The sequence below is a fragment of the Orbicella franksi genome, chromosome 13, assembly GCF_964199315.1.
Source record: "Orbicella franksi chromosome 13, jaOrbFran1.1, whole genome shotgun sequence".
NCBI classification, from domain to species: Eukaryota; Metazoa; Cnidaria; class Anthozoa; order Scleractinia; family Merulinidae; genus Orbicella; species Orbicella franksi.
In genome coordinates, this window is record NC_138157.1 from 9,900,832 (window position 1) to 9,921,843 (window position 21,012).

Here is a 21,012-nt window from a genome sequence, read left to right on the forward strand (position 1 = left end):
AGCCTTCGAATCCGAAGACAAAAAATGTTAACCCTTAGATCAATAACAGAACGAAAGTAACCTCACTCGATGGTGGTCATGACTGACTGGCATTATATCAAAGGCCATCATGCACTGCGCTCGTATACCACTTGCTCTCGTTCGTTCTTGCAAACTTTCGTTCGTACCGCGTTAGCTTGTTTGACTTTAATTTATCTACCCTTGGGGTCTCCGACGATGACTCAAAGAACAGTGCACCTCCAAACTCGCAAAGATGCGTTTGGGAATGTGTCTTCCGCCTTCGCTTTCAGTTTTGCTGTTTATGGCAATTCTCGGAAATATCATTTCTAAAGCGAAAGGTAAGGGTCGGCAAATACTAGTAACACTTCTTAAATTATTATCCATGATGCCGCCTTGAATAACAAAGAAGGTGCTTAGCGTCGAGTTTGTCATGATCATCTCGTACCCAACAACAGCAAATAACTCTGAAATTCCCTTTTGGATCTGTAAAATGCTGACATTTCGGTTGGATCTAAACGAAGTGATAGTCTGAAAAAGGCGGGAAAATGTGTCACGCGTAAACAGGCGTTAAAAAAAAAAAAAAAAAAAAAAAAATGAAAGCGCGCGAACGAGCGAGCGAGCGAGAGAGAGAGAGAGAGAGTGATCAAGAGTTTTTATTCCAAAATATTACTGACTACTATAGCCTCTAAAGTCGCAAGATACGAAAGAATAGCCCTGCTGAAAGTTGAACGTCTTGTGCAAGTCAAAAGGAGGACCATAGAGAAATCGGCGTTAAGCTTTCCCGCTTACTTGTTTACGCGCGCCCGGTGCTCACGCGACTGTCGATCAAGTTCACTCAAGTATAAAAGGACAAGACGCAAATGTATTAAGGTAAAAGGCTTTACTGCAGTGTTTGCCTGCCAACCATCACGTTTTCTCATTTAATATGCGTTAGTCTTGTGTATTTCATGCGTAGACTGCATACAGGCTAATTTTTCACACCTGACGCAAATTCACTGACGTGTAAAATTTAATGATGGGTGTTTACCATTTAGCAAAAAAATCCGGAAATTTCGGTGGGAAGTCAAATGAGACAGTAGTTTTCCAGAAAATCCACACCTGACACAAATTCATTGCCGTGTAAAATTCATTGATGGGTGCTTACCATTTAGTAAATAAAATCCGGAAATTTCAGTTGGAACTCAAATGAAACAGTAGTTTTCCGGAAAATCCGTTTGGAAATTGTAGACTTCCTTTAGAGGTAGTCCTCTTTTCCCATTTGGAACAGAACGACGGAAATTTCCTTACCATTTACTAGTATGCATCATATTTTTAGCGCCACAGATCACTCATGTGTATCCTTCATATTATTATTAATAGTAAATTGCTAGGTCTATAAGTGGGTAAGATGAGAACCAAATCCTGTTCTGTGACTGGCTAACCAAGTGGGCAAGACGGTGCTATTGATGTCGGATTGCTGGCTTTATCCAGCAAGAATATGGTGTCCTATATGCCATACAGTGTGTAAGAAATCCTTAATTGACCAAGTTTGTTCAGTAAAGATGGCTGTATTAATTGGCCTTGATTATTTTTTTATTTTTCGTGTGTTTATGGACCTCTTGGTTCATAAACATGCACACAAAGACCTTGACAACCTTAATTCGTGCTCAGTCAAAACCCAATATTATTATTTTTTAATTAATGTCAAAACCTGTTAGACCTTGAGTTTTAAAAATGTAGGTGTATATATGTTTAATGTGTGTTTTGTCGTTAGTATCTTAGTCAATAAAACTGTCCATGCATCCTTTTTTCTGTTCAGGAATTTCTCTGTTGCAAACTGGCAAGCTCAACATGTCGCAGACTTTTCAAGGTTGGAGCTGTAGCAGTGGATGTTCACTTCCTCAAAATTGTCAATTGCCTATTTGCACAAACATTGCCTTTCCTCAAGCATTCAGTGGATCCACAAAGGTAAGTGCCCCTGCACAGAATGGCTGACAGTCGTCCAAAGTTTTTACAGTCTGGCATTTGATTTCAGGTTTCAAATTTAGCTTGAACTGGTATTTTATTATTTCAATAAAATGTCTGCTAGCTAGTTATAGTTACATTTTATGTCCTTTAGGTTCAAGTTCACATGTCATTGAGCCATGGTGAAGAGTTTTCACGTGTTCACTCCCCATCTGCTTTGTGGGTTCAGTCTGTTAGTACACGTGGATTTGAGGTCTGTTCACGTCAAACAGGGACTGGATCAAATAAAACTGGAATTATCAACTGGCTGGCCTTTCAAAATCATCCAAAACTGATGCATGGCAGTATGACTTTTCAAGGAATGTGGACAACAGAAAGCAAATGTGACAAAGTTACATTCCCACAGGTTATACAATATATTAGAGCTGGTGTTGGAATTAAGAAAGGAGAAAACCATACATGAATGTATGCCAGCATTAGTGGCCTGTTTTGATAAGCAGATTTAAAAGGAAATTTTGTTACAGAGCCCAAAAAGTATATCCTGCATCTTGATGTTGTGGCTTACAAAACGAGTGGAAAAGTTAATTGTAGCATTAGTTTTGCAAGTTATTGGTTAAGTATAGTGATTAGAAAGCCAGATTGTTGTATGCTTCACTGCCATTTTTTGTTTTTTGCTAAAATTAATTTCCTCACAACATGCTAAAAATGATTCATGAGTAATTAAAATGCTGCTATTCAGTTCCTTCTTTGCTATTACAGTTCATTAATTTTATTGCTTCATAATTTTGGGTCTAATTCTTCTTAAGTTACATATGAGGCACAATGACTACTAAGCCAAAGAAGACTCTTTATGGTAGTAATAAAATGTAATATAAGTTTGTGTAATTTACAGAACTTTGGTGGAAGACCTTCTGTGTTTGTCTCAGCTAAGTATGCTCGTAGTACAAAGCCTGATGATGCAATGTATGTTTGGTTGGAGAACGTGAATTCTGGAAGTTTCAAAGTTTGCATCAGGGAATTTTTGCCATTTGATGGAAAGCATCAAGATACAGTTGTGGTAGGTGAAATTTTGCAGGTGTATAATTTGGATATTTTGAAGCTTCGAGAGTCAAATAAGATTTAATTGGGGCTAAAAGTTGGCGATGAACGGCCATCATAGTCCATATCACTAGTCTATCACAACATATTAAACATACACCACTCTGCTTAAAAATACTCTTCTTCTAAATATTAATTCTGCAGCCAGAACGAACACAATGTGTTTTAAAGATTTAACATTTTCTTAGTTTTTTATTTCTATCCTTGTGTTTATTAAATCTTACAAACTTGTAAATTTTGTGTCAACAGTACTAGTTGGCTTTGTTCCTTGACTGTTTCCTGTTTGGAATTTACAATGCCTTTGTTGACAAGTACTTGATGTTCCCTATTTGTTTTTTTTTTTGTTTTTTGTTTTTTGGCAGGATTGGTTTGCTTTCCTAGGCAATGGTTCTAAGTTTAACTTCACATTGGTAGGAGAAGCATTTTTCCCCAACACAGGAAACCCAACAGCTGATGATAACTATGGTTTCTGTCAAGTAAGTTTATTTGATAAGCAGGTGTCAATCATCTCATATTATAGGGCACCAATCACCTGGTAAAAGTTTTCCATCTCAGAAAACAATGGGAAACTGGAGTTGATAATTCTGGCATTATAATATGTTATTGCAAATTGAAAGTGTGACCAGTGTATTCAACCAATGATGATTATAAGGGTGGCAGTCTCAAGACTATTTAACAATTAGACCCATAGTCTGCAAGAGCTACCGGTCAATAGCTCATGAGGCGAAGCCAAATGGGCTATTGACCCATGGCCCTTTAGGGGGAAGGGTCTAATTAATTTTAATAGTATCACCCAACTAGTTGAACAGAAAAGGCACATGTAATAAAGTTAGCAAATGCAAGTTGAAGAAATATTTATTTGGGAATAAAACGAAAGAAAGCGTCAGGCTTGATTGCGCCAATTTTGCTACTCGAGGACTATTACTAATAGTTCTCTAGCATAGCCAATTAAAATGCAGGATTGGCATTAGTCCACCAGTTGGGTGATACTAACTTCTGTTATTTCTTTAGTGTTGCATCTAACTACTGCAGAGAAAAAAAATTATTTTGATTGAACTTTGTGCAGTGTCTTTTCAATCAAATTTATTTATAGCTGCCATCAGCTGATTTAATTTCACAAGATCCACAACGTGCAACGAAAGGCACTGCCATTGCCAACATACAAAAAGGTATAAAACAGGGACTAACCTTGCCAATGTGCAAGGGTCGGCACCTTAAGGGACTGTTTGGACTTACAACTACCAAACTACAAACTGCAAACTTGCAAAATGAAAATGTCATGTGATGCGACACATAAATAAACTGGAAACGAAATCGTAACCACACTATTTGCTGAATAAAATCATAGCTTAAATGCCTTTTTTGTTTGTTTTGTTTCACAGCAAGTGCAGTTCAACACCACCTTTTATGCATCACCAGTGGTACTTGTGTCTGTTCATCATGATTATGATCGTAGAGTGAAAAAACACATTCCACCAGAATACAACATAATAACAGCCTGGGTTGAGGTAAGATGTGGCTCCTTATTACATGTCTATTAATGGCAGCTTGGTCCACATTAAAGTCAGTGCATATGAACCAAGTGGTCCATCAGGTCAGAGCTTATCTGGCCCGCCCATCAGCAGGCTGGTTTTGTAGCATGAAGCGACTAGGAGTAGTTCTACTCCCCCCTGGATGGGATGCTAGTCCATCACAGGGTTATCCCCAGCATTTAGTTCACCAGTACTCATTTATACACCTTGAAGAGAGCCACTGTGAGAGTTAAGTGTCTTGTCCAAGAATACAATGTAATGACCCCAGCCAGGGCTTGAACCCAGACCTCTTGATGCAGAGATGAGCGCACTAATCATACATGTAAGGCCACCTCGCCTCCACATTATTCTTCTGAAAATCTATGTATAAAGACAGTACCCTAGTAAATATTGTTGAGCCTGTTAAAAATGCGAAGTCCATTATTCATAAAAAAGTTAAAACTGTCCTTTTAGGAAGTCAGTGTGACAGCCATGAGGATTTGCGTCAAAGACTTGAGTGGATCAGGAAGTAACCACGACCCTCTGTCTGTCAGCTATGTTGTCATTGGAGGTTTGTAAATATTGTAAAAGTTGATTATAAATGCATGTGGCAGTCATTTACAAATTAACAATGAACTGTTTCAGTTTTTTTGTTTATTTATTTCCATTAGAAATATCAATATTACAAACGATGATGTTCAGTAAAGCTGCTACCTTTTTAAGCCTGGCCTCCAGGCACAAGTTATTCAGAGGTTGGAAAATGCTATCCACTGACTAATTACTCGCTATCAGTGGTTAGCATGGTTTGTCTTGTTTTAACACTTTTCCTTGAGTAACAATGCCGAAACAGTTTCAAACTTGATTATGTGCATGAAATTCCAGATGTAATTAGTTTTTGCAGTATGGTTAGGAAATTGAAAATATGCAGTTTCAGCTGGGCTTGAAAACAGTAAGCAGGGGTTTCATTACGGGCCGGGCACCGGGTAAATGACAGGCCGTGAGGGCAATTTTACTTGGCTGGTTTGATGGTCTAGCGGAAAGTTGTTCTTACAAAGAAGTTCAGTTCTAATAGTTTTGCCTGCCTGTGAAAGCCAGTTGCCCTCCAGCTGAATACGTCAGTGAAACTTCTGAGTAAGCATGAAATAGCTACATATTCAAATGTTATCTTGCTATTTATAAACACAAACTCCAATTTTTTTTATTCTTTTGGTTTACAGACCTGAACCCATGCCTTGATGTGCATTGTCCATCATTTGGAGTGTGTAAGACTTTCAGTGCTCATGAAGCTCGCTGTGTGTGTTACAAAGACTGCCCTTCCTATCATGACCCAGTGTGCACCGCGAATGGGACAACATACGACAATAAATGCTGGCATGAGCTGTACTATTGTAGAGGACTAGAGAATAATTTTGTGTATCACCCAGGGAGCTGTGAGGGTGAGGAAGAGCTTCTGTTAACTTGTAAAACGGTCTAGGATTACAAGAGGATGGTTCATTGGTGCAAGCCAACTTGACTCCAATTTCTGTACAGAGAATGAAGCAACTAGGGCAACTTTCCCTAATGTGAAAACTCCACACAGGGTTCCAGATAAGATCTCACAGCAGGGTGTCAATGAGGAATTCCAACGGGTCAATTCCCACTACTCCCACCAAATTATTACAAATTTCCTATTAATTTGTTGGGTCATGTAGCTGACCTTGTCAGGTTTTTGACCTGAGGCCCCTCAATTATCTGGAACACTATAGGTCCACATTTATTTTCCATGGCAGAGAGAGGAGTTTTAAAAATACCCAAGAAGACAACACTGCAAAATGGATCGTTGTGTTGTGTTCTTGGACAAGACACTACCATAGTGCCTGTGGGTTTGAGCCCTGGCTGGATTATTGTGTTGTGTTCTTGGGCAAGACACTACCACAGTGCCTGTGGGTTTGAGCCCTGGCTGGGTTATTGTGTTGTGTTCATGGGCAAGACACTACCACAGTGCCTGTGGGTTTGAGCCCTGGCTGGGGTTATTGTGTTGTGTTCTTGGGCAAGACTCTACCATAGTGCCTGTGGGTTTGAACCCTGGCTGGGGTTATTGTGTCGTGTTCATGGGGAAGACACTACCATAGTGCCTGTGGGTTTGAGCCCTGGCTGGGGTTATTGTGTCGTGTTCATGGGCAAGACACTACCATAGTGCCTGTGGCTTTGAGCCCTGGCTGGGATTATTGTGTCGTGTTCATGGGCAAGACACTACCATAGTGCCTGTGGGTTTGAGCCCTGGCTGGGGTTATTGTGTCGTGTTCATGGGCAAGACACTACCATAGTGCCTGTGGGTTTGAGCCCTGGCTGGCTGGGGTTATTGTGTCGTTTTCTTGGGCAAGACACTACCATAGTGCCTGTGGGTTTGAGCCCTGGCTGGGGTTATTGTGTTGTGTTCATGGGCAAGACACTACCATAGTGTCTGTGGGTTTGAGCCCTGGCTGGCTGGGGTTATTGTGTCGTGGTCTTGGGCAAGACACTACCATAGTGCCTGTGGGTTTGAGCCCTGGCCAGGGTTATTGTGTCGTGTTCATGGGCAAGACACTACTATAGTGCCTGTGGGTTTGAGCCCTCACAGGCTGGCTGGGGTTATTGTGTCGTTTTCTTGGGCAAGACACTACCATAGTGCCTGTGGGTTTGAGCCCTGGCTGGGGTTATTGTGTCGTGTTCATGGGCAAGACACTACCATAGTGCCTGTGGGTTTGAGCCCTGGCTGGCTGGGGTTATTGTGTCGTTTTCTTGGGCAAGACACTACCATAGTGTCTGTGGGTTTGAGCCCTGGCCAGGGTTATTGTGTCGTGTTCTTGGGCAAGACACTACCACAGTTCCTCTTTCCAACCAACAGAATGAATGAGTACTGGCAAAGTGTCGCCATAACCTGACAATCCTGGATGGTAACTTGTTACAGGCTAGCATTCCATCCAGGCGGTATAGCAATTTTCCTAGCTGCTTCAGGCTACGGAATGAGACACACGCTACAAGCCTTCATGCTACAAGCCTGATAGCCAGGGCTATCAGGCTTGTAGCCTGATAAATAAATAAATGAATAAATAAAATAAAATAAATAAATAAATAAGTACACGCTTTACATACTCTTTTTTGGTAATAAAATTTTACAAGAAAAGAGTAACTATGTAAAGATTTTTAATTATTAAGACTGATTCCACTCAAAGTTCAAGCAATAAGTGCAAAAATTATTTACTAAAATTCTACTCACAGGATGGTAACTTTTGGAGTACTATTTAAAACAACTCACTTTAGTTCATGTCTCTGAGTGACCCCACGATTAAATTCTTAAGCATTCGCAAGAAAGTTAATGTCATAAGAATAAGAATACTTAAGGCGTGTGTTATTGTGTTTTTAACTAACGTGAAACATCTGTTTTAATTGAAATATGGATAACTTCAAGTTCAATTTTCCCTCGCGGGGTCAGCTTGAGAGCTAAAGTCTCAATAAGTTCAAAATATTACCATGCCATGAGACTTTTTCGTAACTTAATTTTTGCCATAATTATTGCTTGAATTTTCTGCGGAAATCATCGTAAAAATTAGGCCCGGGTCAAACCCCGTACTTCACCTGAGCCGAACTCAATGACAGTTTGGGTCGACTCAAATAATGAAAAGAACGCCTGTTTGAGTCAAACGTTGAACTTAATTCAGTCGAACCGAACTGCTACGCCAAATAAATAACAAAAGCGGTCTTGTTCTGTGGTTTTTCAAGGTAAGGTCAAAATGGCGTCTTTAGACCTTTGATTATGCGTTTGGTTCGACTCATGTGAAGATCGCCGTTTGACCCAAAGTCCTTCTTCGGGCGTTATTCACGGCTGGCCAGGCGTGAAGAACGCCTGAGCCGCTCCAAATAAAATCAGTCGAACTTAATTGGGTCAAACACCAAACTTCACATGAGCCTAATTGGTTGAATTGGGTTCGGCTCATGTGAAGTACGGCGTTTCACCCGGGCCTTTAAGACACCAGGTCAAAGCGTGAAAGGTGCCATTTGTCTTCACACTCTTTCAATGTGTTAGTCACTCATACGTCTCAAATAATATTTGATACCCAAAAAGCAAGTGATCGTCTAAAATACCTATTTTTCAATTGATTAAATAGGTTTTCCAGTTATGCATGGTCGAGTGAAACTTCTTCGTGTTCCCAAGTGGTCTGATTCAAGCTGCCAGACGGTTACTTTTCCGCCATATCGCTTTTATCCAGATAAGCAAGTTCACATACAGATAACCGTCAATCACATGAATCTAAACGATTCTGAAACTGTGCATGACGCCATTACTTCCTGGACTGAAAACATCAATACAAAGAATTTTACAGTTTGCGCAATGCAATCTGGGAGGAAGAGTAAGAACTTTAATCCATTCGCGACTGTTGATTGGATGGCGTATCAGGGAGCACCGCCCGAAGGAATGACGGGAGAAATCAAGATGCAGAAATGGTGGTCTGGAACAAACTGTGCAAATGTGACTTTTCCCAAGGTGGGATATATAGCTGTCTTTTTTGCTCTTTTCCTGAAAGAATGTAATTCAATATTTCAATGACTGGTGGAATGTTTGTGCAATTATAGGTTAATCGAGTTAACAACTTTACGACAAAGCTAAGGTTTCATCTCCTGGAGGAAGCCGTTGTAAATTTTCAAACAAATGTATACTGTGTTATACTGGATATTTTTCAGACTCTGTGACATTCCAACGAGAAATCCCACTTAAAGTAAAAACCACCCATCATTCGCGCTTTCGCTCTACGTATCCTGATTTTCCTGGTAAATCATTTTTTTGTTGATGTGAAAGAAGATTGATAATAGCATTTTTCCTTGGTTCACAATAAAAATATGACAATCACGCGTTAAAATCAGTTTGAAAAGCTTTTCAGTGAAAGCTCTCGCCTTGGTCTTGATTCGATTTGACATGTACATTTCATGGCCAGGTCGATTGTTTGAAGCGCATTTTCTACTAGAAATACTGTTAAAAAGTGTTGTGACGTTCTTTAATTTGATTTCACATTTCCTCGCACTTTTTCAGAACAAGTTTAAGGACGAGCCTGTAGTACTCATAACAGCAGAACATCTAAGGACTGGTAAGGAGTATGATGCCGCGCTGATCTGGACAGAGGATGTAACCAAGGACTCATTTAAAGTCTGCCTCAGAGAATTGCAAAACTTTGATGGAAAACACGAAGATATTAGTGTGGTATGTACTTCATAACAAAATAACACAACAATTGTCTCAGTCAAGGAAGACTGCGCGGAGAGAGATTATCTATTTATCCACCTTGAACTACTTGGAAAATGCTGAAAATGCTGAAAATGCTGAAAATGCTGGGACACTATCCTTGAAAACCCCACACACAGACCCCTCTCCCCATTCCAAATTTTGCTTCGGAACGGTTTCAATGTAGTGCCATTATTCAGAAAACATGGCTAGGTGGAACAAGACTATAAGAGCCCGTTTACATGGAACGGGGATGATCCTAGTGCTAGAATTATCTTAGGACTAGGATCATCCGAGCGCGGTATGTTTTCAGCTTCCAGTTTACATGTGAAGGGTTGTATTTGGCCCCAGTGCTAGTATCATCCTACCGCTAGGATAATCCTATCTGAGAGGAAGGATGATCCTGGCGCTAGGATGATCCTACCTCCATGTAAACGGCCTCAGGAGGCCCAGTTTGCCCACCCACCATCTTGAAACCGGAGATGGCCCTGGGGACGAGTTCTGAGAAACAACATGGCGGGATCGTCGCACTTTATATATATCGACTAAAAGCTCAAAAGGCCGACAATTTTGAATATCTCTTCCCAACGAAGAAGGCGACGATACTGATGTACAACGTGGAGGGCCAATGTTGTTTTCAAAATGCAGGGTCCAAAGTAGAGAGCGAGAGTCAGCGGGAAGTAGTGAATTTTGAAGTCTTTCTCCTCCTTTCGTCCTGGTGCTCGCCATAATCTGCGAGCAGGACCACGTCTGATCTTCCTCCTCGCTATTTGAAACCTGGAAATGGTGGCAGTGTGATTTAGTTGGAGAATCATAGCTCGCTGTTGCTGTGTTTGAAATATCAAGTTGTATATAATGGCAAATTGACTCTGAAAGGCAGTTATCAACGCCAGTTAAGAGAGAAGAACTCCCAAAATTACGCTTTGGTCATTGTCGCCCGCCATCTTGCTTTGCAACCGCGCTGAACACAAGTCTTGTATGTAAACCAAATGAAAATTTGATCCCAGGAGCCGCGTTTTTGCATGTAAACCAAATGAACCTGCTAGGATGATCCTAGCACTAGGATCATACTCTTTCCATGTAAACGGGCCCTAAGCATCTGTTTCGCAAAGTGTCTCGATTCTTTTGTAATTAGTTATGCCATCCAGGTGATAAGATTTGATGAGGGACCGGTTTTGAGAAATAGCCCGTTTCTTTCTTTTTTGGTGTTGGACACAGGTTCTCTTAAGGCTTTCCCAGAAAAGATTAGTCCAAGGAACTCTGGAAGATTTCGTTTTAATTCCTATACTAAATCCTTGACGTTTAATATTACAGAACTGGTTGGCGTTTTCTAAACTTCACAAACCGCTCTTCACTGAGCATGGCTCTGTCAAGTTTCCAAACACAAACTCACCAACAGATGAAAACAACAACGCTTATTGCGAAGTAAGTTTTCAGCTACATGGAAAATTAACAACCAATAGGAAAAATAGACAAAGCTGAATTTTGTTTCTAGATATAATTCTAGATGAAAATAAATTAAGTATTTAAGAGTGCCTGCCTGTAAAAATCAGACAAATTCTTAATTTCGCGGCAAGGGTCGAAAATTCGATTTCGCTCATATTCTGATGGTAGATAGGCTAGGGCATGACAAAAACTACTGGATAGTTTTTTTGGCAAAAGATCCTGTTGTTTCAAAGAAATATGCAAATTACCAAATTCCGTTAAAATCGTCATTTGACGTACCATTTTATTAAGCAAGTTTGAGAGCCTCGCATGCAAAACCACATCATTCTTCCGTCTTTAAAACACTCAAATATTTTTGTGCAGTGTTTAAATGTGTACTGGGTTGGTTTTGAAGGAATGTTGCGTTGTCTTTTTGGGTGCAAAATAATTAAATTTCGAAGACATGTATTTCATTCACTTAAAAGTACTTCGTGAATATAATTGATTTTCACCATGTGCGAAACCTTTAAATAGATTAAGCTTCTGGTGGTTGAATCGCAGAAGGATGATCTACAGATTCCTGTAAAAATTTCTTTGGGCAAATGATTGCGAGCGACGCCAGAGCTTTTCAAAGTACGTCAAAAATGCAAATATTTGACCATTTGTCGTCAAATTTCAATTTACGGGTTAGACGTATATTTTAGCATGCGCGACATGACTTGACCTATAATAAGTTGAAATAGACACAGAGCTGATAATTTCGAAATGTTCTAACCTTATTTGTTGCAAAAGGCAGGTCCTCGCCTCCAGGATTTCGCGCGGCCACTTTTGACTCGCGGTTTTCTTTCGCGTCACGCAACGACGGACTAAGCGAAAGAGGGACTACTCGTAGTCTAATTTGGTCGTAACGCTTCTTGATTGATCACACAACTTTGCCGGCTATGTTACTGCGGGACTGGAAGATATAGGTTGTCGGTAATATTTCGAGAAATTTCTGGTTGGCTTTAAGCAGAAAATTTTGAAAATAGCGTTTGAAAGTCTGCGGAACAAATTCCAGTGAGAGTTCTTCAATGGTTCTCACAGACGCAGTTCGCTTGTTTCGGTTCGACAAAATCAACCATCGTTTATGTCTTTATTGTTCCATTGACCGATCATCGCCAGTAAATTGTACAGTAAATCTTTTTTTAGATCTGGTATATTGCTGCAACAGCCGATAGCTCTTCTGGAAGGCATTTCTGCGCACTTTTCGAATGAGTATTGCAGCATCCTGAAGGAAATGAGATGACGCGAGATATTCGATCTTCCTGGGTAGACGTCACAACAGCCGCTGGACCCATTCTCCTCAAACTCGGTCGTGAAACAAAATGGCGGTGTTTTGGGGCTATTTTCGAGATTTCGTCGGGGCACAGAAAATCGAGGATTTCACCGAATCCAAAAATTTTTTCGCAGAAGTATTTAAAATAACATGCAGATTCGTTTTAGCGAAAAAAAAATTTGGGAGTTAGGTGCACTTTAATAAAATGGTGCGTCAAGTGACGATTTTAACGGAATTTGGTAATTTGCATATTTCTTTGAAATAAAAGGATACTTTGCCAAAAAATCTATCCAGTAGTTTTTGTCATGCCCTAGCCTATCTACCATGAAAATATGAGTGAAATCGAATTTTCGACCCTTGCCGAGTTATTTTCCATTTTTATGAACAGGGACTCTTAAGTAGTTCTCTACGTTTCCATATGTCTACTAACAATATGACTTGCCGCTAATATGGCGCGCATTTGCGGTGTAAAATCCTCATACAGATAACAATAAAATGCGGAGATAACGTGTAGTAACAGTACGTATAATAAAAGATCCAATTATTTTTTCATGTTATAGTTTGTGCAGTTTGCACGAGGTTATAACGTTACACCATCAGTCCTGATATCAGCCAATCACAGCACAACAGCAAGTGGAAACTTGGCACCAGTTCATAACGGTATCACAACATGGATTGAGGTAAAACACAATGCATTCATACCTACAACCAATTAAGAAATATACGCTTTTGTAAAATTCTTCCCCTCATATAGAAATTCATTGTTACATATGTGTTGTTTGGTGTTTCAATGAGAGTCTATCCCATATAAGTAGAATTCTACTTGAACACCAATGCAAACGGCTGCAATCTGATTGGCTGAGCTACTGCACACTATCAGCCATTAGTGTGCAGTGGTTTGAGGTCGTTTATGTCATGGCGACGTTTTTTAGTTTTTCCAAAGTTTTGGAGGAACAGTTTGATGCAGATGGATAATTAAATTCCTGAGAACACTACAAGAAGATCAATAACGGTTTCTTGACTTTAAAAAAAAAAAAATTGAAATAATTGGAAAAAAAAAATGATGTGCACACAAAACCTAAATTTCAAATGACAATTCAATCCAAGCGATCTTTCCAAGGCGGGAAGTTTTTAAATACGTCGAGAAATAATTGTAAAGCGTTATTTGAAGTAAATTTCAGATAGAATTCTAGGTAAACAGGTTATTGTTAATTAAAGTTACCGAGTCAGATATAGAGGATATTATATGCCCGCGCGCGGATACGAATTTTATCTTCGAGGGTTCAACTCGAACAACTCGAGTGTTCAACTCGATATTGAGTTGAGTACGAGAAGATAAAATTCGTATCCACAAGCAGGCATGTAATATTCTGTTTATTATATTAACATACTAATAACGACGTTTTTGACAATTTTCCGAAGATTTCCGAAGATTTTCCAAAATTGTTCTGAAGGCCAGACGAACGCTTCCGAGCATATTCCGAACATTTACGGACATTTTCCGAAGATTGCCGAAGACGACCGAAGAAGATTTGAAGATGTTTCGATCATACATCAACAAATTTAAGCGTAGTTGAGGGGACAAAAGAAAAATGTTATCAAAAAGGAGTGATATCTTCACAGTGTGAAAGATAAAAATAGTATCTTCACTGCGCGCGATGAAGATATGATTTTTTAGTAAAAGGAAAAATCCTGGTATTTTACTGGTGTTTATATAGTAAAACTTTTTCTGTTTATTTCCCATTTCCAGTTTATAAAATGTTGTAGCACGAACAAGAGATCATTACTTAGAAAAATTCACTTCCGTTAAAATTACTACAAGTACTGCTCTTGCAGTCGAATTTTGTCATTAATAACGTCATCATCATCATTATTAACAGTATGAATGACAAAAGCATGATGCTTGTTTCATATTTGCAGAACATGAATACGTCTGGATTCAGAACTTGTGTCAAGGAACTGTATGCGACAAGATATGATCCAGTGTCAGTTAGTTATGCCGTCGTAACAGGTAAGAAATATATATTTTTTATCATGTCCAGTTGAACAAGAAATAATCCTTCCCAATTTATTCAACATAAAGCGCTGACAAATATTTGTTCTTTTCTCAGACATCTGTGATCCTGGTTGGAGCTACTTTAATGGCTACTGCTACTTTACAAGTGTCAGTTGTACAAACTGGACCACGGCGGTGCAAAAATGTCGACAAGAAGACTCGGTCCTTGTTGATGTCAGCAGCAATGAAGAGAATGTCTATTTACAGCATCGACATAATGGCGCCAAATCTTGGCTGGGCTTGAATGATAGATCCATAGAAGGCAACTTTACTTGGGCGGATCGAGGAGAAGGAAACTTTACAGCTTGGGCCAAAAATCAGCCAAATAATTTCAGAGGAGAAGATTGTGTGCACGCGCTTGGTGTGGAATACAGCTATGAATGGAATGACGTGCAGTGTAGCGATTGTCATCCCTACACCTGTAAGAAAGGTAAAATATGAATAATTGTGATTAGGTCGAATAAGGCCAAGGGTCGGAAATAATAGCAAAGTATTAGTTGACATACAAATGTTTCTTCACGCATAATAGCTATGATCAATTTATGTCCGATTGCTGATTAGCTTTGTATGCAGGTATTTCTGTAAAAATTCAAACTATCTATTGTGTGTTTTCTTTAAGGAAAGGAAAATATGAAATTCTTTTGTGTATTTCTAGCTAGAAGGTAGGCTTAAAATAACTGCAAACCTTATAATCGGACATAAATTGATCATGACTTTATACGGAGATGAGAGTCCGGGATCAATTAGAAGATTGAACACAATGGTTCATGTATTTAACAACAACAAACAAATAAACAGCAACAAAAACAACAAAAGTTAACATTTGCATAAAATCTACATATACAGCTGAATCCCGCTATTTCGAACCCTCAGGGGAAACGAAAAATAGTCTGAAATAGCGGGAGTTCGAAAAAGATGATAGTAAATGACTGAAGGGCAAATCCAAGGGAAATGGTTTTGAGTTCGAAATAACGGGGAATTCGAAATAACTGAGTTCGAATTGGCGGGGTCTAACTGTACATACAATAAAATGGAAAAGAAGTACAATAAAAAGTGAATGTGTAGATACTTAACGTGTTCTGCTGAAAATCCTTGGATCTGATTGGTTCTTTATTGTTGTCTATTTAACAAATAGATTCCATGTTGCCATGCGTCTGTTCAGTAATAGATCGTGTGCCACTTTTTTGTTCTAACCACATTATGACGTTTTTATTACTGAAAAGCCGTACGGAAACATGGAATTTATTTGCTTTATATAATGAAGAAGCAAAAAAAAGTGTTAATGACATCATCTATACGATTTTCCTCCAATAGATCGTAAGAACTAGTCAAAATGCGAGAACAATTTGACAAATTGTATAATCACTGATAGAGGTTGATCGAATAAATTGGCGAATAAATTAGAGTCTCTTAATGGTTAAACTTAGTTTTGCTTTTAAGGCTTAACTGAAAATACCTAAAACTTGTAATTAAGAATTGGTTCATGCTTAGCGTGCGTATATCGAGTTATGGATGCACGCGGGAAGTTTGGAGAGCATGAAAGAAGCGTAAGAGTTAAAATGCGTGAACCAATTCTTTTATAACATGGCGACAACAACTTGGGCGTTGAAACATGTTTTACTTGTGATTGACTTCGATTAGTTCTCACGATGGGCGGTGAAGGAAAACAAACGTCATTAGGATCCTAACACGCCACAATCAGTTGAGCAACAGTTGAACGAAAACGCCTAACCTGGTTTCTACAATTGTCAATGAAAAATTCGCTTTTTCGAATTAATTGTAATGAAAATGTAGGCAAGCAAAGTCAAAAATACTCGATGAAAATTTAGACAAAAAAAGTCAAAATACTCACGTTTAAGTAAACATCTTAGCTTGGCAAAAGTCAAAGGCTCGAAATAGAGTTTGGATAGTTCAGAATAATCTTGACATTGCCGAAACTTAAACAAAAGGAACTTGCACTAAAACTGGACGGAAATTTTGCAGCTAAATTGAAACTGCACACGTCATTTTACGGAGCACGGCCGTGCGTACATAAAGATTTTTAACATGATGGCTCAATAGGAATTAGATAGGACCAGCGCGCGCGTTATGTTATAATACATTTTAAATGCGTCTACTTAAACAATTAGACTATTCGCCCAAGTCTTCTACGAGCGATAGCCAGTGAGCTCAGTTGACATGCCTTGGGTTTGTAGGGTCTTATAGAATACAACGCTCGAGCCACTTCATCCTAAATACATCATAAAAATTCAACAGGGGGGCATTGCCTTGATGTACAACCAAATTTTAAGGAATAATAAAAAAAGATAAGTGTGGTGCTTAGAAAGGAGAATTGCTTTCTTATATGTCTCAGTTAATCTTAGATTTTAAGACTAAATTAACTTAAAGTTATGTTGTCTGTTCAACAGATCTAAATGAATGCGATAGAAAGACAAATGACTGTCATCAGCATGCCAGTTGCACAAATGAACGTGGATCATATTCTTGCAAGTGTCACCATGGTTACAGTGGAGATGGCTTTAAATGTTACAATTACGCTTCCTGTTCTAAGATCAGAAAACACGTCAGCAGTGTAAGCGGAAATTACGTCATTGATTCAGATGGCGTGGGAGACCTAGCACCATTCACCGTTTACTGCGACATGAGTGACAAGAATGGAGGTGGCGTGACAGTCGTCAGTCACGACAGCGAAAGCAGAACGCACGTGCAGGGATGTGAATCTCAAGGTTGTTACTCACGTGACATTCATTACACAGGAGCGAATCTCTCTCAGCTGGCGAGTCTCACCAGAGTCTCATCACACTGTGAGCAGTTTGTCAAGTACGAGTGCTACGACTCAGTGACGCTTGGGCACGGAGGATATGCCTGGTGGGTGTCACGCGATTCTAGTAAGATGACGTACTGGGGTGGAGCATCACCTGGCAGTGGTAAGTGCGCATGCGGGATGACCAACTCATGTGCAAACCCAAGTGATGGTTGTAACTGTGATAAGAATGACGGAGTATGGCGTGAAGACAGCGGTCTCCTGACTGACAAGACACATCTGCCAGTTACACAGCTCAGGTTTGGAGATACAGGTGCAAGCCACGAGCAAGGTTACCACACACTGGGAAAACTGAAATGCTATGGCATAGCATGAACACTATCATCTCTATGTTGCTTTTCAGTTTCAAAAATGTTTGGCCAAGCGGAGTTTTTTTTCCAATAATCGTAAGGCTAAGTGTTTTTGTAAGAATGTACGGAACAAATCAATTCGTAGCAACAAAGCTAGTGAGGTTAAGATTTTTTTAAGATTTGTCATTCCGTCGCCATGGTTTAAAACAACTGAGCTTTGTACGTAGCACTTATTGACAGATGTTAAACGTGACAGCTTAATGAACAACTGTAAAGTAACTAGACTCAAATGAAGGAATAAAACGAGGGACTAATTGTTCAAGCTGTTTTGTTTTCAGTTAAATTTAATTAATTGTACATACAGCGGAACCTCGCCTTACGACCACCTCGCTATTACAGCCACTTTATTCTGGCCCAAAAAGAAGCTCAGTCAGTCATTTTCTTATTTGAAGAACCTCTTTAATACGACCACCCCGTTAATGCGACCAATTTTCCGTGGCCCGAAGGTGGCCGTATTAACGGGGTTCCACTGTACATTAAATTTCTTCATTTCTTCATTTCTTCTAAGGTGTAACGGTGTCGGTGATCACGTGTCCACCCTTTTTGACTAGAAGAACGTTGGCTTGCACTCCAGTGGCTCGAGAGAGATGTCTTAGCTCTTGCTGTCAGGCAATTCGTCATGTAATCGGACCGGATGTTAGTTGCAAAAGTAGCCTCTTCTAGGCGTTCAGTTATAGTTGGGGCGCAGTGCGGAAAACAGCGAGCAAAAAAAAAAATAGGGGAGAAGCGCGGGGAGAAAGAGCGAAAGAACGCAAAGTTTTTAATTAATGTAAATATGGTAAAGGACCGCAAACGTAAATGCTGCTGTTATACGTAGGATCTATGAAAGATCGGCTGTTCAGCAATTCATGAGAAAGCAATTCTACAACATTTTGGAAGACGAAGGACTATCACATTCTGTTTCCAAGATGAAGCTCAATTTTCAGGCCTCGCTCCCTCGTGCTTAACTGGACGGTCCCTTACTATCGCGGTGAAGTCTTTTGTACCCTCTGTAAGGGACCCTGCTGGAAAACTCGACCCGGTATTTTTTTTTTTTTGCCCTCCTTAGTGGAGTGTAGACCTTAGAAGAAAGTGACGAACTTGGAAACTGTGGCTTCACACCCAAACTCCACTGTGATGAATTTATGGGAAAGCGACTACCTCGTCCCTGGTGCCGTTGCGTTTCGTAAGCGAAGAGCGCCGGGAAACAAGGAGGACGGTGCTTGATGGTTAGATTGCGTTCCGTGGAACGGCGTCCGATTTTTCGAGTGCAACCGGCCCACAACACCACGGACCGCGCTTAAACTAAAGAAGAACGCCTGGGGAAACCGACAAGAAATCTTCCTCATATCGAGATGGAAATTTGGCTGAGCATATAGAGCTTTATAATCCGTCAAATATTTTCGCTCACGCGCAATGCAATTGGTCTTAACGTGCCACGTGACTGAATATTCCCCAGCTAAAATCCAATTTTCAAAGCCGCGTGTGGCGAAAATATTTGAAGGATAATAAACACAATAGCCTCCATTTGACCCGAAAATATGCTCGGATATTATCTGTTCCTCAAAGCTCAAAGTTCTCCTCGCGTTACGTTCTCGGAAAACTGTTCGTTTCCGTCGGGAGAGATAATTTCCGAGCACAAATATGCTAGCATATTTCCGCGCTAAATGGAGGTTTTTGTTTATGTATATTGCAATGTGTACGGGGCTATAGTGCCCTCAGGCGGAATCCATGAGCTTTTATTTCCATGTCATTGATCTGTCTCGCATTCAACATCATGCATCAGTCGCTTGAAGGTAACCTGATTAGTTATGTCGAGGTAGATTTTAGTTTGCGCTCCCAGGTCAGTGGTTGTTATAACTATGTAACCTCTTGCCACGAAAGTAGTCTCTTTGTAGCATTAATTGCACAAATGCTGTTAAGAAGGATTAAAATAACTTTCTTAATTTTTATAATTCTTATTACAACACTGTTCTAGATCGATGTTTTACAAAACAAAACAAGCAGAGCGATGGAAATAGTTTTGTAATTTTCTTAAACCTTATTAAATTCCACACATGGAAGGTTATTTTCATGTAGATTAAGCGAGGAAGACTTGCGTTATAGTGCATCTAAATTTGTGGACTGAGTCACAAAAGCACAGAAAATTACGCGATTTCTGAAAAAAAAATAGTTATAGTTAACCTCGAAATCGTAGTGTTAGACCAGTGTTGTTTTGCGAAGAACATCGTTATCGTTACATGTTTGTAGATTTTTTTCATGAATTCGACGAGATGGCATGAGGAAGGAACGATAATCCATCTAAACAGTATTATAATCCTGAGATACATCAGGAGTTTCGAGAATCAAGATTCAAGTTGTACTACTAGTACCACCGAAGGGCCACAAGGCAAACCAAACTAAGTTCTTTCAAGCTGTCGTGTAAAAATTGCAAGAAAATGGTAAGCTCCTGGTAGATGAGCCCAGAAACACGTCCAGACACTTAAATTTCCTAGAAGCACAAATAGCAGTGTCTGAAGTTCTTGGCCGACAACGCTTTAACACGGCATCATTTTGTGCAATTGTGGCTTGTACGAAGCGCGAGCTACAAGCCATCTTCAGGGACCGATCATTTATTACGTCCCAGGGGAGAGCGGTGGTTTTCCAAAAAACTGTAGTGTTTCAAAACTGACCCCCCCCCCCCAAATATTTTCAGATAAAAATTATACCCGGCGTCCCAATTCTTAGTTATAAAAATGTACTCCCCCCCTCCCCGGCCCCTCTTCCGTAACATTTTTCCTGTTTTTGGAAGCAGAATTCCTATCGTGACTTATTTTTTTAAACTCCTGTTAACTTCTCAGCCGCTTGTTCAACTTTTGATAGCAACGAGGACATTTCGTTACTCATATCTGATGGTGAATCAGTTTGACATTGCTGATGTGATGAAACATTCGCCACCCATGCTTAACGTTTCTGCCATTTGTATGAAACAATGATTGATCATGTGCCTTTACTTCATTAATCAGGCTTTTTACTCAGTGATCTAACAAGTGAAGTATTTTTTCAACCACACCGGCTAAAACATTCCCATCATTAGGGCGAGGGATGTAGCCTTCTTCCAGCCGATTACCAACGCCTGTCATATTTTCCGATCCTAGAAAAAGATAACGTTTTCAATTTTTTCCTTTCTTTTAAAAAAAATCCCATGGCCTTAATTTTTCCTGTGTAAAGTACCTGCCAAAAAGTGTTTTGCTGGGAACCAGCGAACCAGCATATATGAATAAAATTCTTTCAA

General features: G+C 39.8%; 1 protein-coding gene across 1 annotated transcript; it reads left to right on the forward strand.

Annotated features, from left to right (window-relative positions):
• The first annotated feature begins 26 nt into the window (after window positions 1–26).
• LOC145464839 (uncharacterized) lies at window positions 27–20,480 on the forward strand. Its single transcript, XM_081448642.1, has 15 exons — window positions 27–338; window positions 1,799–1,947; window positions 2,099–2,350; window positions 2,837–3,001; window positions 3,405–3,518; window positions 4,425–4,550; window positions 5,028–5,124; window positions 5,771–5,989; window positions 8,681–9,057; window positions 9,601–9,768; window positions 11,104–11,214; window positions 13,090–13,209; window positions 14,450–14,540; window positions 14,641–15,015; window positions 16,994–20,480. Exons 1-15 carry the CDS (start codon window positions 254–256, stop codon window positions 17,722–17,724), a joined length of 3,180 nt encoding a protein of 1,059 aa, XP_081304768.1. The 5' UTR covers window positions 27–253; the 3' UTR covers window positions 17,725–20,480.
• The last annotated feature ends 532 nt before the right edge of the window (window positions 20,481–21,012 follow it).

Bases quoted from the DNA above. Each gene is read 5' to 3' on its own strand.
- LOC145464839 (XM_081448642.1), top strand. From the start codon at position 254: ATGCGTTTGGGAATGTGTCTTCCGCCTTCGCTTTCAGTTTTGCTGTTT. The intron at 9,769-11,103 runs GTATGTACTTCA...TTAATATTACAG, and splicing joins AACACGAAGATATTAGTGTG to AACTGGTTGGCGTTTTCTAA. The intron at 14,541-14,640 runs GTAAGAAATATA...TTCTTTTCTCAG, and splicing joins TAGTTATGCCGTCGTAACAG to ACATCTGTGATCCTGGTTGG.